Raw genomic sequence first — 17,688 nt, forward strand, 5'->3', positions numbered from 1 at the left:
CTCCTCCCAGTTCTCCTGATGTATCAAGCATCTCCCTGTTCCAGGACCTGGAAAGTGCCATTTTCTCTTTCTGGAATCTTCTTCCCTACCTCCCTTCTTCCCTGGCTGGCCCCTCCTCAGCCTTTAGGTCCCAGTCTAAGTGTCACTTCCTCAAGGATCCTTCCAGATACAGAAACCCCTTCCCCCTATCTTATGTTTTCAAAGCATGACATACTTTCCTATAACGAATTATTTCCCCAAATTAGTTGGTCAGTTATGCCATTTATCTAATGTCTAGACTGTAAACTCCACTACAGCAGGGACCATGTCCATGGGCAGCAGGCCTGGCACAGTCCTCCTCAGTCACTGAGGTTCCGTGGCATCCAGCCCCTCATCGCCATTTCTAAGTGCCTTCTGCGGTCCGGGAGCCTCCACGGTCAGGGGCTTTTGGAAGTTTGCTCTAGGTGTGAGTTGTAAGTTTCACCTTAAGAAATGTCTTTCAGAACAACACACCTTTGCCTCTAGACCCAGAACTTCAGGAGCAGTACTCTCCTGCTGGGAAGTACAAAGGACTGTTGGGATTAAGCAAAGGGTTTAATGGAGCCTTGAGGCCACTCAGCTCTAAAGAAATAAAAATGGCCCCTGCATTCCCCAGCATTCGCCAATCTTCCTCTCAAGTGGCAGGCACTTAGTAAACATCTGTTGAACAAAGAAATGAAACAGGACACTGAAGTTCAGAGAGGTTAAGTAATTTCCTTAAGGTCACACAATGCACAGCGAATCAGGTATCCGGGTGGGTCTCCCAGGTATGAGAACTGTGGCCTCTTTCATGACACCGTTTGTTCCTGCTTGAAAGCAGTCTGGTAAAGCCATCCCAAAATCTTCAAAGCTCCTCATGATAGTCAATGATTTCTAGACCATGCTGGAACTGAGGACTCAAGAGCTTGAGGGCCTCTGGGGGGAGCCGCCAGTCTCCTCCTTGGAAGGTGGCACCTTTACATTTTGTCATGCCTGCCTCTCAGGTTTCTCCGACACCCTTGCTCCCGAACCATCCTGTGTCAATTGAAGATGCTCTAAAAGTTGTTTGGAGATTTTCTCATACTTTAAACAAGGCACCATATTTCACGGTTACAACTTCAGAGCCATAAAATATAACCCTCAGCTGATACCACGATCCTAAAATATTAACATACACTTCTAAATATTAACGTACACTTCCTCCTTCTCTGGGAACGGGCCTTCCGCACCGCCATTAAGTCGTGTATGTTCGAAGGTGCAGGTGTTATGCTGAGAGTCGCCCTTCCAAGTTTATGACGTTATTTATGATCGACTTTAAGTTCCACTGAAATTCCTTCAATTAACTATATAATTTTAGAGAACTACCCCTCGGCCCCCTTGGATGTCTGCTAACTCTCCGGTGACCCACAAATTTCAGTAGGGACAGTGGAACCTCCATCCTGCTCCTCCCCTGCCTGCATTTCAGGCCAGCGCCAGTGCACAAGCCTGGAGGCCTGCAAGCTTTGGGGTCCTCCACTCCCGTGTCCTCAGTTCCGCCCCCAGGCTACTCCGCCTCTGAGAAAACAAAAATCCCCATAGGCCCTGGGGGGGGAAGCTGACATCTGACAACTCAGGTGTGAGGCAAAGGGAGCCAGGGTGTGACTGCCCTAAAGCCTCCATGCTCCCCCTTTTCCTTGTGCTTTGTGGCTCAGTGTTGTGGGGCGTGGAGGGGGGCGGGGCTCGGTCTCATCAGTGCCCTCTTCTGGGGGCTTGGGGTTCTGCCCCCTTATCCTTGGCTTTATCAAGGACACCCCTTTTTAAAATTAGGAAATCGCAGGGGTGCCTGGGTGGCTCGGTGGTTAAGTGTCCGACTTGGGCTCAGGTCATGATCCTGTGGTCCATGAGTTTGAGCCCTGCGCTGGGCTCTGTGCAAAATAAATAAACGTTAAAAAAGAATGAAAAAGAAAAAAGAATGAAAGTAGCCCCCGGCAGCCCCTGGCTCCCTACCTGCAGCGGCATCTGCCCAGCAGAACCACCTCGGGCCCCTTCCCTGAGGAGGGTCAAGGGGGAACCATGGGAGAGCAGGAAGTCCCTGGCCAGGTGGACTCATCAGGGGGTGCACCTACGAGGATCACCTATGAGGATCAAGCTCTCAGGCCCTGGGCCACCAAGCTGGAGCTCTGGAAGTAACGGTGTCATCATGAGTCTCCTGTCAGGGCTCACAGGCCATCGTCCTGGTCTGCCACAGACCATGATGGTCAAGAACGTGGCTGGTAGACACATGGGCTTGGGTAGAATCCTGGCTTCACTACCCTCCAGCTGTGCAACCACAGGCAAAGTACCTCGCCTCTCCAGGCCTCAGTTCCCTCATGTGGAGTAGGGAAGAACAAAATCTTAACCTCCAGGGGTTTCTGTGAGGATCCTGTGAGGATTAAATTAGAGAGGGCAGGGTCTGGCACATAGTGCTTGATAAATGCCAGCCAGCAGTGGCTGTGGCAGTCAGGATCACAACAGCTAATGCTCCCTGAGTCATTACTACGAGCAAGGCCTTCTGCTGCACGCATGACATTTATCAACTCGAACCTCACTTCCACCTTATGAGTTGAGTAGTGTACTGTTACTATTTACAGGTGAGAAAAACGGGGCACAGAGAGGTTGAGTAACAAGCCCAAGGTCACTCAGCTAGTGGGCATGAGTGGGAAGGCCAGGATTTGAATCCAGGTAATTGCACATTCTGGATGGTTCTGCTATAGCAACAGTGATGACAAAGGTGATTAGAGGACTGGTGACTCCAGTGGTAGGAGAGGAACCCCATAGTTAGGAACGGTATCTGGGAGCCATGGTGCATTCCAGAATCACTCAAGGTCCTCACTGCCTGAATGACAAGTGGTGCTTTCTAAATGTTGTGTATATGATCAGTCAAAGGGGCCCAGCGTGCGGCTCCCACACCCCCTCTGCCATCTGCATCGCCACCTTAGGGTCTCGTATCCCTTTCCTTCCTCTTTTCAGCTCAGAACTCCACCCAGCCACAGAATTAATCCCCCCACTTGGATGTCTCATGGGCATCTCAGACTTTACCTGGACAAAATGAGCTCTTGATTCCCCTGAGGGCACATGCCCCCTACGCCCTGTCCCAGTCATCCCCATCTCGGTTATCGACATCCCCACCCTGCCAGCATCTGGAAAGAGCCTACGAGTCAACCTTGACCCTTTGTTCCATCAGCAAGACTATTGGCCATGCCCCCAAACCACGGTCCCAATCTCCCCTCCATCTCTGCCATGGCCACCCCTGACCGAAATGCAGACTCTCCAGTCTGCTTGCCTGTGACAGCTGCCTCCTAACTGGCCCTCCTGGTTGCACCTCTTGCCCACTACAATCCCTCTCATCCTAGCATCCAGAAGGATCTTTTTAAAAAAGATTCAACTGCACCATGCCTGAGCTTAAAATTCTTCCCTGACTCCCTCCTGAGCTTAGAACCAAACCTGAACCTCTTGTCCTGCTCCACCATAGCAACCCCTCTCCCCCATTCAACTTCGCCACAGGGGACTGTGTTCTAGTTCTCTAACACGTCAAACTCTCTCCTGCCCCAGGACCTTCACACCAGCTGTTCCTCTTGTTGGGGATGCCCTTCCCCTGGTCTTCATATAACAAGCCCCTCTTATCATTCAGGACTCAGTTCAGATGTCACCTCCTCAGAGAGTCCCCTCCTGAAAACTCCATCTAAAGTAGCCTTCCTGTCACTAGCTGCTTCATTTCCCTCATGATCTGAAATTTGTTTATTTGATTTTTATCTGTTTTCTGCCTCCCAGCTGCTCACATGTAAACCCCACGAGATCATGGATCTGGTCTGACTTTTCGTCGCTGCAGTTCTCTGTATCTAGAATGGTAAATATCCAACAATCGGCACTTTGCAACTAAGGATTGAGTTCATAACTCAGTAGCACACGGCGCTACGGTGGCACACAGTAGGCGTGCATGAAACGCTGCTGAATCCTGAGTGAATGAGTAACCTTCAAGGCTGCTGCTCGTGTTCCCCACTTGGAAACTCGGGGAGACTTAGCAACACGCAGCTTTGAGCTGGCACAGGACGGCCAGAGCTGACTTGGGCCTGCTCCTTCCGCGCCCAACACACTGCCTCCATCTCGCATTCTGCAGGTTCCACCCTCGGGGCTCCAATATCCGGAACGCAGCTTGATACTTGCAGTCTGAGCTTCTGCAGACCAGTGCCCCCTTCCCTGTCAGGGGACGGCCCGCTGCGCCTGGCTTGAACCTCTGAGGCCAAGCATTTCTCGCTCAGGCTGCTTTCTCTCCACCTGCCTCTCAGCACCCAGCACATCTGAACCCTGTTCCTTCCCCACGCAGCCTTCTTTGCTCCAGGGCCAATGCCCCTCACAAGTCAGGGGCCATTTTGCTGAAACCCACACGGTCTTCCTTCTTGTGATTCAAATTGGCTCCACAAAGCTCGGAGACTCCTAGGGTGGATGTGCCCAGAATGACACAAAGCAAAGGAGGATCACAGGCCCTGCCTCCTTCCCTCTGCCAGCTAGACCAAGCCTCAAAGTGCTGGCAGCCTTGGGGTGGGCCTCGATGGAGGTCAGCCTCACACCTGCTCTGCCCCCTGATCCCAGCTACTCCCCCTTTGCCTGGGCCGTGTCCCCAGACTGAGTCTACCTTTCGGGCAGGCGTGTGGCATTTCCTGTTTGACGTAGAGACACAATGCCCTCCAACCTGCTCCGGGAAGCCTTGGACTCAGAGTTTGTGTCACTCAGTGCTGCTGGGCAGGTGGGCTGACCCAGGCCAGGAATTTGCCTTTTGGGCTTGTACGCCTTACATGATCCTGATGGTGAATAGGACCCACCCGGCCGTCCGCTCATTCAGCAAATATTTACGGACCACTGCCCAGTGGATGAGGTTTATCCACGCACAGATGCCAGCCCTTGAGAGTTCTACACAAGAGGAAAAAAGGCCAAAAGGCTTTAATCCTTCCAGAGTATGAACCGTTAACTCTGGCATGACCGCGGCTCCTGGCATCGCATGGGCACATGATGAGCACCCTCAGTTCCTATACAACTTGGTCTCCTAAGGAAGCACAGTTTGGAAAATCACTTTCAGAAAAATCACTGGCGTTATTGAGGATGTTTCTCAGACTATGCTTGCGGCTTATGGTGAATTAGAAACGAGAAATGGACCTGAAGTCCAGAGAACAGGGGAGGCGTGGGGGCTTGGAGAGTGGGAGAGCCACCTGTGCTCCCCCAGTCTTTGAGTAGGAGCCACATCTCATCTCCTTCAGATGCCAGGGAGCCTCTGGGACACAAAGCTCTTCTGGAAGCCACACCTGACGCCCTTGGCTGGCTTCCCCAGTGTGTTCCAAAAGAGGGCATTCTCTGGTGTGGCTAAATTGGAAGGTACTTAGAGAGGACTTAGAAAGATCAGCCTGGGAGTCTTTCTGGATGGGCCTTGTCCATGTTCAGGAATCTGAACTTGACCCCATCAGTGATGGAGAGCCACTATTGGCATTCTAAGCAGCAAGTGATCCCGTCAGATCTGTGGCTTAGAAAGTTTGCTCCAGCAGTGAAGAATGGACTGGGATGCGTGTGGCGGGGGACAGGCAAACGGCTCGTCACTGGATGTTACCAGACGGGGCCCCAGATCACTGGCAGAAGCATGGAGGGGAGGGCTGGTGCAGAGGGAAATGTACCAGGGCACGATGGCTGATGGTGCAGGGGGCATCTGGCTTGGGCACCTTGGATGGTGACACTCTTCACCGAGCGAGGGAAGGCAGAAAAAAGAGCAGGTTTGGGAAGACGGGGTTAGGTTTTGGATGTGCCCCATTTGAAGCACTCTCCAGGGAATGTTGAGTAGAGTCTGAGACCCATGTGGACCTGAAGTGTAGGACAGAGGGTGGGGCTGGGGACAGAGACTGAAGAGCCACCTCCCTGCAACAATTAGAAGCCATGTAGTGGATGAGAAGTTCCAAGAGATGTAAGATGTTCCCAGAGATGAGGCCATGCTGAGCCCTCCAGCATTTAAGGGAAAGAATGGTCATCACCTAAGAGGCCAAAAGAGGAAGAAGAGAGGCTTGGGAGGCAGTCATGCCCCACAAAGGCACCCCACACCCGTGAGCCACTGCTGTGACGTGAGTGCTGGGGGGTGGCACCATTACCCCAGCCCACTCTGCCTCCCACACCCTGACACACAGGCATTAGACTGGGGACAGTGAGCCGACCCAGCAACGGAAGCTTCCAGGAGGTCGCCCTTATCACTTATCGTTTACTAGTGGATTAATAAAAAAAAGTATTTTCACAGCCAGTCAAGTTTCTTCCAGGTGAAAGCTCTCTTTGTTCAGGACAATACCACCTGATGCCTACATAGCTTGGCTGGGAAGGGATGCTTCTATCAGGAGAGGGCAAGTCAAGGGGCAATGGGACTCTTGTGCCTAAGCGGACACAAGTCCCACAGCAAGGCCAAAGTTAAGAGGCACCAAGTGGAGGAGGCTGGAACGAGATGAGAGGGGCAATGTCTGAGCTCAGGGAAGTCTAAGGCTGCTAAGACAGAAGCCAGAGACAAGCTTCCAGGGAGAAGGGGCCAAAAGCTTTGGAGGCTCATGATTGCTCAGACTTTCATTTTAAGCCATTTGCTTTGCTGGGATGCAGACTCCCTGTGTTGCCACAAACCTTCAATAAAGGCCGCGCTGCATGCAAACACCTTTATCAGTGGGTTGTCCTTTTTGTTTTGTTTTGTTTTTCCCCCGGGACAGGAAGAAATGGAAGAAAAATAGGCCAAGTTCCTGACCTAAGTTAGCAGAGCAGAACCCAGGGAGTTGAGGCATGGCGGTGGAGCTCCAGGTTCAGAGAGGGCTGAAGCTGACGAAGATCCCTGAAGACACTGGGCGGGGTTGTGGATTTCCACCTTACTGAGGTAGATATTGACGTGAAGTATATTGCACAGAATGAATGACAGCCCCTCTGCCCCTGATTCTTGGGCTACCTCTGTTTTTCATTTCCATATTAAAAGAGCATGGTATTTATAGTGTTGTGGGAGGAAAGAGAATTGTGGGTTTTGTTTCACAACTAGAACACTTGATTCCATTTACTATCAGGTTTCATATTCTATTATCATGTCACGACTCTTGACACCCCTCCTTGGAAGGTCAGGGTGTTCAACGGTGGCACCCTCTGGGCAGGGGACGGGTAGGGATGCTCTAAGAGGAGTAGAGACAGCAGCTTCTAGCCGTGGTTGGCCACTCAGGGCCACACACCGGTGTGGAGGGGCCAAGGTCTCACCCGATGGGTTTGGTCATTCCTGATACCAATCATGTGATGAGAAGCACATCCTAAGTTAGAAAAGGGGCCTAAGAGAAGACTTAGGAAGGCGAGAAGGGAGATTCTAGTTCCCTTGGGTTCCATCAAGACAGGCCAACATGGCTGAAGAGGAGTAAACAAACATGGAGGCAGATGGCAACTCACACTGACTGGTTGTGGATTGCCTGTTCATAGGAAGGAATTCACTGCCATGTGTGAGCTCAAGAAAGGGTGCTGGGATCAATTAATCATGTCTGCCATTGCAGTGGGAGCAAGGGAAGAGATCTATGTGCCAAGTATTTTCCACCTCTGGTGTAGATAGTAAAAAGGGTATACGCTTATAGCGGGAGTGGGGAGCTTGTCTCCTCAAGCTAGTCTTTGGATAGTAATTACAGAAAACCTGCCTCTAAGAGAAAGGCAAAGCTTGAACCCAAAGGGAGCTACATGTTCCAATCATTTCTCGACTCCTTGAAACGATCCCCCCCAGACCTATATCTGAGTGTTCTGGGATCCATACAATTTAAAGACGAGAGTTTCAAGAAGAAAAGAGTGGTCAATAGTGCAGAAGGCTGTTGAGAGGTCAAGAAATATCAGGGCCAAAGCAATTCCCATCTGATTTGGCAACATGATGCAGAATATTGGGGCCAAAGGCCAGTCTCCAGAGGAGTAAATGGGAAGTTGGGGGAGAGACCAGGCTGGACTGAGCTTTTGAGATGCTAGGTGTTCTTGGTGGCCTGGGGAAATGCTACAGTGCAATGTCACAGCCATTGAAAGGTGGCTTAAAAAATCTACATGCATGATAATCTCAATTATACACATATTCATAATATATGCATACTGCAGTGTGTGTTAGAAGATGAGAAGGAAATACCTGAAAAATCATCATTAAAATGGGTAAATTTTGTTTCTTCTTTACCCTTTTCCGTATTTTATAAGATCATTTAGAAATGATCATATGTTATTTTTATCATCAGATTACAGGAATGGGAATTACTTTAGAAATAAACTCAGTTATGATGGGGTGGAGGGGCAATAAGAAACAGGCTGGGAAGGGGCACCTGGGTGGCTCAATCAGTTAAGCATCCGACTTTGGCTCAGGTCATGATCTCGAGGTTCGTGTATTGAGCCCCGTATCAGGCTCTGTGCTGACAGCTCAGAGCCTGTAGCCTGCTTCGGATTCTGTGTCTCCTTCTGTCTCTGCCCCTCCCCCACTCACACTCTCTCTCTCTCTCTCTCTGTCTCTCAAAAATAAATAAATGCTAAAAAAAAAAAAAAAAAAGAAATAGGCTCGGAAGAGGGTGACTTACTGTCCCGGTTTGCCTGGGACTTAGGGCATTTCCAGGATGTGGGACTTTCAGAGCTAAAAATGGGGAAAATCCCAGGGAAACCAGGATAAGCTGGGCCATCGTAGCTGGGAGGCTAAGGCTGATATAGCACCGAAGGGAGGTGGTGGTTTTTGAGGGGGCTGTTGGGGTAAACAGGTTTTGAGCATTATTTGGAGGCTAAGACCCCATTAAACAGGGAGGAGGCTGAATTTATAGGAAAGAGAAAAGACTAATCACCAGGGTGGGGTCAGTAAGAACAAAAGCAGCTGGGGAGAGCCATGCACAGGACAGACTCTCTGTAATGGAAAACAAAAGATGTTTCTTCTAGACAGAAGGGCAGACTGGCTAAAAATAAGTTTGTTGATGTAGGAATAGAGGATTGAGGGAGTGCACACCTGAGGGCTAGAAGGTCAAGTGAGGCTGAGAAGCCTCTAGAATAGCTGGGGACCCTGAGCACCCTTGGTGGCCCCCAGACATGTGCTCCCCATAGCAAGTACCCCAGGCCTTGCTGGAGTGCATGCTGTAGTTTCCACACTGAAGATCAGGTCCCACTGGAAGCTCCCGCCTCCCATCCAGTCACAGCCCACCCTGCCCAGACCCTACCCGGCCACCTACCTCTGCAGGAGGGCAGGGGGAAGTCCCACGTGGCACTGTTCTCAGAGCCAGCGTGACAGGTAAGCACGGCGTGGCCCTCCAGGAAGAAGCCGGGGTTGCAGCTGTAGCGGACCTTGTCCCCGAGGTTGAAGGTTGAGCCCTGCTGGACGCCGTTGGGCAGCCGCCCGGGGTTCCCACACGTGTGACTGGGGAGAACTGTGAGAGGGAGACACACAGCCTGTGAGTTGGGCTCGAGACCTGACACCTGCTTCTGCACAGCACCCGCCCAGGCGGGTCACCCCCGGGGGTCTCGTTTCTCCTGCAGACGAGCCGGCCCTCTCAAGGCTGCCTAGTCCCTCCATACTGTCAGTTGTCAGGCATTAAGGCGGAGCCACACTGGCAGCGTATAGCCAGCCATCCAGGTTTCCTGCCTCTTCTCCTGCTCAGCCATGGCTGTGGATGACGTTTGTCCCATCACTCTAGATGCCTCAGGGAAATCACTTTAATCTCTTGGGTTTGCTTGCCCTGATTTCAGAGTCCACTCTCCCTCTCACGACCAGGGAAGGGACGCAGAGCATGGAATGGAGTAGGTGCGCATTAAACCCAGTGTCCTTTCTTTCATGTGCTTCTGCCCTGGCCGCCGGAGGGGTACTCTGGCCCAGCGGGTTTGGGAGAGTCGAAGAGGTCGTTAGCATTGGAACAGGCAGTGGAGTGGGAAGGCGAGAACCCCAGCTCTGATCCAACTGAGCCATTTAAAGGCGGAGCTGGGGAGCTGGAGAATATGATGTTCCGCGTGCGACCAGAGCTGAAGCAGTCACGGCCAGCGGTGCGTGTAGCCTCATTACCCAGAGGATACCGCGGAGGGTGCAAGAGCATCATGACCTGCCAGTCTGAGGAGGGAGGCTGGGCGCGGCTCCTCTGCCCAAGTCGCTTATTCAACCTGACCTGGCTCCCCCAGTCCTCTGCCTTTCTCCCCAGAGTTAGAACTGCCTGTGCCCTGAAAGTCATACCTCCTACCAATCCAGGATGTCCCCACAGGTCAGGGTCAGCGGCTCACAGCCACACCCAGAGGGCCATCCAAGTGCGTGTCCATCACCAGGCGATGATTTGCTAAGGTGTCACTGAAAGGCTGTGGAGCAGGGTGGTGGGAAGTACAGACTCGAGAATTTGGGTTCACATCCTGGCCTGATGGCTTGCTACCTGCAGGCTCCCGAGCAAGTCTCGTAACCCCCTGTGCCTCAGTCTTCTCACTTGCAAGACAGGGACCACAATGGCACCTTCATCCCCCACGGGGTACTTGTAAGAATTGAGTGAGCTAAGATTTGGAAAGTGCTCAGGACAGACCCTGGCACACAGTGAGAATGACACATGTGAATGTGAGCTCCCAGTCCACACTTAATGGGAAGTGTGCATAATTAAAGGTATCTTAAATGTTATGGTGTGATAGGGACCAGGCAGGAAACCAAACCCAGTGTGGGGCAGTCAGAGATGGCTTCCTGGAAGAGGTGACATCTATGCTGGATCCTGAGAGATCAGTAAGAATTAGCTAGGTCAAAGAGTGTTCCAGGAAGAGGAAATGTGTGCAAATACCCTGAGACCAGAGATAATCTAGGAGCTCAGGCAGCCTGAAACAAGAGGGCAGGGGTGGCAAGGATGAGAAGTAAAGACGAAGAAGTACAGGTGGCCAGCCTGGATTCTAGAGGGCTTCCCGGGCCCTTACTATGCCCTCTTCCTGACCACGTTGCTGTCTTCCAGGACCCTCTCTAACAGCATTGATGTTATAACCCTCCAAAAGAAGTCTGCCCCTCTCTCTTCTTAACCTCCCCTTCCAGGAGGAGAAAGCATAGTGTAGAAAGAAATGGCAGACTTTGGAATCACCATGATCTGGCTCTGCAGCCTGGCCCTGTCTCTGTCTTACTCTGTGGCCTTGTGACCTAAGCCTTGGTTTCCTCAACTGCGAAAGGAGAACAATAATATCTAGTGGCTGAGGGCGTTACAAGTAATAGATGATGCACGGCTGACAACAGTGCCCGGCACACAGTAGGTGCTCAGAAAACGGCAGATGCATTATTCCATCAGGCCATAGGGTCGCGAGGGCAGGGTATACCCTGGGAGCCTAATGCAATACTCTGGCACTTGTAGGGACGTGACTACATTTTCATTAATTGGTTGTGGGGAGGAGTTATTCATGTAATAATTCCTTCATGCAACGAAAACTCATTGCAGGCCTACTGTGCTGGGACTATAGCAGTGAACTAGACAAAGCCAGTCCCTGCCCTCAAGAGGCTTATGTTTTTGTGAGAGACTTATCTCAAGGACTGAAGAGCTCTCCGTGTCCATTCTCCACCTCTACCGGGTGAGATGACCCAGATGAAAGGATTACCTCCATCAACCTGTCCACTAGCCCAGCTTAGCATTTCCCGTGATCCCATGCTGCTGGCTTCCTTGGGTGTTCCCATGATCCCGCCTCCTCAGCCTTTCCCATGAGCTCGTGCTACTGGCTTGCGGCAACAGAGGCAGCGACTGTGATTTGTGTGTGTTTGTGAGTGTCAGGGGGTTGGAGGGGCGGGTCAGGTAAACATTTGGAGAAGAAAGCAAGCTAAGGTGAGGGGAGGGAGCCAACCAGGGGAAATGGGCTGAGAACTGGTGTAGAACTAACGTTCCATTTTCCGCAACGAGACGCAAAGACCCAATTTAATTAAATTACTAATGTCAAATTTTTAATGAACCTGCTTCTGCTTTGGGCTTTCTTCCTTCGAAATTAATGACTGGAACGTCACTATAAATAAAAGTCGATTCTTTCTGAAAAGTCACTCTCAAACACTCACTGCTCTTTACTTAATGAGCTGTTCGTAATCAGACCACTCTGACCTGGCACCTCCACTGGGACTTGGGTGTGATGAATGGGGGCTCGTTCCCAACACCACCTCCTTTTTTATCTTGAGCACCGCTCCTGAGCGGCCACATGGTGAAGGAGGCGGGAGGGCAGATGTTGGGCTCAGAGAGGTGTGGATTCCACTCTCAACTGAACCACCTCTAGCTGAGTGATCTTGAGCTATAATTGTCACCTCTGCCCTTCAATTCTTCATCTAAAAATAAGGATACTTTTCCTTCCCATGGGGGGTATTGTGTTAGTTTCCTAGGGCTGTAACAATGTACCACAAACTGGGTGGCTTAAAAAAAAAAGACAGATTCTTATTGTCTGGCAATATGCAGGTTTAGAAGTCTATGGGAAATTTTTGAGTCTCCCTAGTTTCTGGTGGTTTTCTGGCAATCTCTGGTATCCCTTGGCTTATAGATGCTTCACTCCCATCCTCTGTCTTCACTTGGCATTGTTTCTCTATGTCCAAATTTCACCTCTTTATAAGGACACCAATATACTGGATCGGGATTGAGATACACCCTAAGGAACTCATCTTCACTTCCTCATCTGCAAAGACCCTATCTCCAAATGAGGTCAAATTCACAGCTACTAGGTGTTTTAGGACTTCCATAGATCTTTTGGGGGACACAATTCAACCTAGAGCAGGGCTGTTGTGCACAGTAAGTAAAACCAGATCTATAACACCTGCTATTGAGTTCCTGGTATGTTTCAGGCCCTGGGCTACAAATGTATTTTACTTAGTCCTCAAAACGATTCCGGTGGGATAACTATTATCCTCCTTTTATAGATGCAAAAAACTGAGGCACAGAGAGTTTAGGTGACTTCCTCCAGGCCACACAGCTAGAAAATGGCAGAGCTGGGCTGTGAATCTCAGTCTTTTTGGCTCCATTGTTCAGCACTCTTAAATGGACTGTGGTACTAAGAGCACCCAGCATACAGTGGGTGCTTAATCCACCGGAGTTCCCTTGAAGGGTGATCACCTGACTGTCCAGATTTAATAGTCTGCTTTTTTTCTCCAGTCTGATTTACTAACCTGGTATTTTTTAATAATGTCAAGGGCAACATTTAAAGTGTGGGCTTTTGTAATGTATCTGATGTGCAACTTGCTGGACAGACAGAGGAGATCGGAGATAAGCCACAAAGCAACAAGCCTTTCTAGGTGAGGCATTCTTTGATCTTTTTTGATTTTGTCCGTGTGTTTTTTGGCACAGATATTACAGCTGTTCATGCTCTCCCATCTATAAAACTTCCCTTTGATTGCTCACAAAATGAAGAGTGGGATATTTACATCCAACGCAGTCCAGAACAATATTATTAAAGCTGTGCCTGACATTGAACAATTCCATTGTAGATTAGCTGTGGGGAATTCTGTCCCTTCTACAAAGCCTAGCTCTTGCCAATCAATATAATATTCTCAGTGATTGTATGACAATGAATCTCCTCAGTGGTTGGAGTGCAGCAAAAGCTACACCGTGCCTTCTTTTATTTTTAATTTGAGACTTTAGTTCCCATATTATAATGAAGAGTCATTTATGCTCTCTGGACAAGCACCCTCCATATGTTTTGATTTCTTATCTTCCATCAAGTCACTTGTTTCATCTCCATGGCCATACGGTTGATACTAAGTGGCAGGATGGCTGGGAAAAAAAGATTCAGAGAGAAGGAGTGCATTTCCCACAACCCTCAACATGGAAAAAGGAGATGGCATTGTGTGTGTGTGTGTGTGTGTGTGCATGCGCGCGTGCGTGCGTGAGCACGTATGTGACTGAGGGTTAGTGGGCAGTCAGAGGAGGGAGGAATAAAAACCATTATCTTCTGGGTACCTACTTCTGCATCACACATGATTTAGTTATTCTTTTTTTTTTTTTTTTTACATTTTTTTAATGTTTATTTTTGAGAGACAGAGAGAGACAGGGCATGAGAGGGGGAGGGGCAGAGAGAGAGGGAGACACAGAATCTGAAGCAGACTCTGGGCTCTGAGCTGTAAGCATAGAGCTGAACGCAGGGCTGAAGCTCACGCCCCATGAGATCATGACCTGAGCTGAAGTCAGACGCTTAACCGACTCTGCCACCCAGGCACCCTGATCTTAGTTATTCTTTATAACTCTCTTGCTTTTAGCTGTTTGGCCTTGTAAACATAGTTTATTGCACACTTACTATGTGCTATCCTCAGTGCCATGTGCTTTGTGCTCAGAGAAGTGGGTACACTCGCTGTCTCTACTTCCTCTCCTCCCATCTGACACACTACATATTTGATGCATTTAATATTCTTTGTCTCACCCTGGTACTATGTAAGCTACACAAAGACAGTCTGTAGTCTCTTTTGTTCACTTCTGTGTTCCAGTTCCTAGAACGCCGCACCTCATGTATACTAGTACTTTGATAAAAGCTTATTGAATGACTTAATGACCTTATTTAATCCTTCCAACAACGCATTGAGAGAGATGCTATTATTATCCCTTGTGGAGATGAGCATGATCGCCAGAGAGGCCGGGCCATTTGCTCGAGGCCACATGGCTCGCTGCGGGGGAAGGCTGGGTTTCCACAGCAGTGCCTGGCAGCTGAGCCCTTCGCATCCGCACCAGGCAGTGCTTGCACTGACGACTCCACCGAGTCCACAGTGGCTGGTATATCCTGAGACATCGTCATAGAGGACTTATACTCGTTCTCCTCGGGGAGGTCTTGGGCGTCAACCAGAGCCTGGTCCTGTCCATTGCCTGCTGCCTGTCAATCAAACAAAGGCAAGGACACCAGGGCCTCGGATGGGGTGTGCCGCCCACAAGTTCACAGGGCCCTGTCCCGTCAGCCCCCTCCCTGACCAGTGCCGGGTGTAAGCCCTCCACCGTGAGCACGTTCTCTCGGCTTTTGTTTGCAGTTTTTGCAACCTTCAGCATCAGGGTCACGTGGGGAGTTTCATAAAGATACTGATGCCTGTCCCCCGGCCTACTGAATCAGAGGTAGAGCTTGGGTTCATGTAGGTGACTGCAACGTGGAACTGAGATTGACAACCACTCACAGTAACCTATTCATGTTGGTTATTCCATTAACGCCGTTGGGTTTACCTCTCTGAGCTGTGAACTGTTCAATCTCCAGGGCCTTTCTTATGGCTGGACTTTGACTTCTGGGGGCAGCAAGCCTGGCCTCGCTCCTGGACTTTGCTGTGCTCCATAAATCAGACTTGCCGTAGCCTTCCCTCTCCTTTGTCGTTCCTCATCATCCCCGTCCTGGACTTCTGCACCCCACTCTGACCTCCTCGCCGCTGCTGGAGTGAGCATTCCAGAACGGCAAACTCACCACGGCCCTGCCTTGTTCACACCCCATCAGGGACACATGTGTCAAAAAGGCTTCCCTACCACCAAGCAATGGCGAATGCAGGCCCTCTGGTCTTTGCTTGGTTAATACAAGAATAAATAATGATTTGAAAAATTAATAATAATAAGAAATAAAAGGAAAGAAAAAGAAAACTGTGAGAGCTTTCCCATTGCTGTCAGAATAAATTAAAGCTTGGGCTCATGCAGCCCCATCCTTCCGTGAGGCGGCCCCTGCCAACAGCTTCTGCTTTATCTCCTGGTCCCCCCAATCTTATCCCCTCCACTATGGCTATTCTAAACCACAGGCACCCTAGGCACATCTTGCTTTTCTCTCAAATTTCCCATCTGGAAAATTCCTACTTATCCTTCAAAGCCACATTAAATGTCACTTTCTCTGGGAAGCCCTCCTTGATACCCTTCGTGTCTTGTAGAAACTGTAAAATCCCGGGAGGACACATCGTGATAGAATGTAAATCCAAGCATCCAAGCATAATGCCATTGGCCTTTGGCTCCCAGAATCCCAGAACTCCCAGTCCATTAACTACAGAGGGTCCCCCCCCCACCCCCCATCACCGCCCGGGTCATCTCTTCATTTTGTGATCTTATGTCCCACATCTTACATGATTGGGAATTTTTGGATCCCACTTATGGAATTATGTTGGAATTTTAGTTGCACTTTATTTAATTCCTGCACTTGTCATATGACATTGCAACTCATTCATCCATTCATTTACAACACCCTGGCTTCCAAGCAGGAGCTGAGACTGCCTGTAATTGTTTGTTTAGGTGCCTGTTTCATCTCTGGACTCCCCCGAGGGGCAGGAATGACTCCTTTATTTATCTAGTGTTTGACTTAATGCCTGGCAGGAAGAGGGTGTCTTGTTGGAATGTGTTGAATGAATTTTATATGTGTACATATATATAATGTATATAATATAAATATAAGAATATGCATTATATATTAGCATATATATATATATATAAAGCAATAAACTAGTGCAGGGTTGGCAAACTATTTTTCTGTAGAGGACCAGATAGAAAATATTTTTGGCCTTGCCTTATGGTCTCTTTCTCAATGATTCAACTCTTTCACTGTCGTGCAAAAGCATCCACAGACAACACATGTGTCAATAAAACTTTACTTAGAAAACAGGCAGCCATGGGGCACCTGGGTGGCTCAGTTGGTTAAGCGTCCGACTTCGGCTCGGGTCATGATCTCACAGACTGTGAGTTCAAGCCCTGCGTCAGGCTCTGTGCTGACAGCTCGGAGCCTGGAGCCTGCTTTGGATTCTGTGTCTCCTTCTCTCTCTCTGCCCCTCCCCTGCTCAAGCTCTGTCTCTCTCTCTGCCTCAAAAATAAATAAAAACATTAAAAATAAAATTAAAAAAAAAAAACAGGCAGCCAGCCCATAGTTTGGCAGTCCTGAACTGGTGTGTATTCAGTTATGCCCTTAGCTCAGGTGTATGATTTTTTTTTTTTTTTTTTTTTTTTTTTTTTACTAGGCATCAAGGATGGGAAGGGGCAGGGAGGAGAGTGAACCAAGCAGGTGAGAGCCCTGGACAGAGGTGACCGGTGGTAAGTGGGCAGGGCAAACACAGGCAGTAAGCACCCGAGGACTGAGACCAAAGTCACATTTCCCTTCCCTTTCAGTTTGGCCCTGGAAACAGGTGGCACTGTGCTGGCTTCAGGGAAGGGCTTGCCTATGTTCAGTCTCCACTCTTTCCCATTAAAATCAGACTTAATCTTAGTCTTTATTTTTTTAATGTTTATTTTTGAGAGAGAGAGACAATGAGTGGGAGAGGGGTGGGGCGGGGGCGTGGCCTGGACAGAGGATCCAAAGAGGGATCTGCACTGACAGCTGAGACCTCATGTGGGGCTCGGACCCATGAACTGTGAGATCATGACCTGAGCCGAAGTCAGACGCTCAACCGACTGAGCCACCCAGGTGCCCCAGTCTTCATGCTACTCTTTAGGTTGGCATTCATGAACCCCACTGTAGGAAAAAGAGCTAAACTGAGAGAGCCAAAAAGTTGCACGGCTAATTGTAATGATAGTTACGGTCACCATTTGGATGTTTAATATGAGCCGGGCGTTCCTCCGCTCAGCACTTTATCTGGCTGTTCTATTCCATCTTCCCCTGACAGAGGAACCATGGCTGTCCCCTTTTGAGAGCTGGGGGATGAGGAACAGCGGGGCTCATTGTGACCCAGTGTCAGACTGCTGGTTGGGATCAGGGCAAGGGATGAAACTCGCGCCATCTGGCCACAGTGCTGTGTCCTTTGTCAGGTGGTAACCT

General features: G+C 49.7%; 1 protein-coding gene across 5 annotated transcripts in view; it reads right to left on the reverse strand.

The window, feature by feature from the left end:
• CSMD2 (CUB and Sushi multiple domains 2) overlaps positions 1-17,688 on the reverse strand; it is a 595,308-nt gene that overhangs the window by 386,100 nt on the left and 191,520 nt on the right. For all 5 annotated transcript variants that reach the window (XR_008293800.1, XR_008293801.1, XR_008293802.1 and 2 more), the window contains exon 4: positions 9,219-9,413. Coding sequence is in view for 2 of the 5 variants with exons in the window: in XM_027059738.2 (XP_026915539.2) it covers positions 9,219-9,413 (195 nt within the window). In the remaining 3 variants the exon portion in view is untranslated. The remainder of the gene's footprint in view (positions 1-9,218; positions 9,414-17,688) is intronic.

Source organism: Acinonyx jubatus, chromosome C1 (assembly GCF_027475565.1).
Source record: "Acinonyx jubatus isolate Ajub_Pintada_27869175 chromosome C1, VMU_Ajub_asm_v1.0, whole genome shotgun sequence".
NCBI classification, from domain to species: Eukaryota; Metazoa; Chordata; class Mammalia; order Carnivora; family Felidae; genus Acinonyx; species Acinonyx jubatus.